This window comes from Buceros rhinoceros, unplaced genomic scaffold (assembly GCF_000710305.1).
Source record: "Buceros rhinoceros silvestris isolate BGI_N320 unplaced genomic scaffold, ASM71030v1 scaffold32931, whole genome shotgun sequence".
NCBI lineage: Eukaryota > Metazoa > Chordata > Aves > Bucerotiformes > Bucerotidae > Buceros > Buceros rhinoceros.
The window spans coordinates 9,784-10,215 of NW_010396475.1; the positions used below are offsets into that span (position 1 = coordinate 9,784).

Below are 432 nucleotides of genomic sequence, written 5' to 3' on the forward strand. Positions count from 1 at the left end.
GTGACACGGAGCCGCTGAGCAGGGTTGAGCTCTCCCCTGCACCCAGCGCCTGGCAGGATTTGGGGACCTGAGGGACGTGGGTGGTGTCAGGGGGTGGCATAGGACACCCCAGCCGCCCTCCGCGGGGTCCCCAGTGCAGGGCGCACCGTTACCTCCACTTTCTGGATCACTTTGCCAAAGGGCCAGAGGAAGTACCCAGCCAGGTCCCAGCAGAGCTGCCCTGCGGGGACAGGAGCATCAGCTCTGTTGGGGACATGCATGTCCCCTCCAGCTACAGGGCGCCCCACAGCAAAGGGACCCAGGAGACCCCAGCACCCACTGGTGCCGTTTCAGGCTCAGCCCTTCACCTGGGGGTCCCAAATTTGGGACTCACCATAAGGAGCCCCCACGATGGTGACAACCATCCCGGCAGCCATGAGGACGTAGAGGAGC

General features: G+C 64.6%; 1 protein-coding gene across 1 annotated transcript in view; it reads right to left on the bottom strand.

Moving 5' to 3' along the window:
- Positions 1-432, bottom strand: part of LOC104502018 (putative cation exchanger C521.04c) — a gene marked incomplete at its 5' end in the record, with an annotated part of 5,251 nt that overhangs the window by 4,228 nt on the left and 591 nt on the right. Inside the window, 2 exon segments of the mRNA XM_010145922.1 lie at positions 153-220; positions 374-430. Of these exon segments, the coding sequence (XP_010144224.1) occupies positions 153-220; positions 374-430 (125 nt within the window).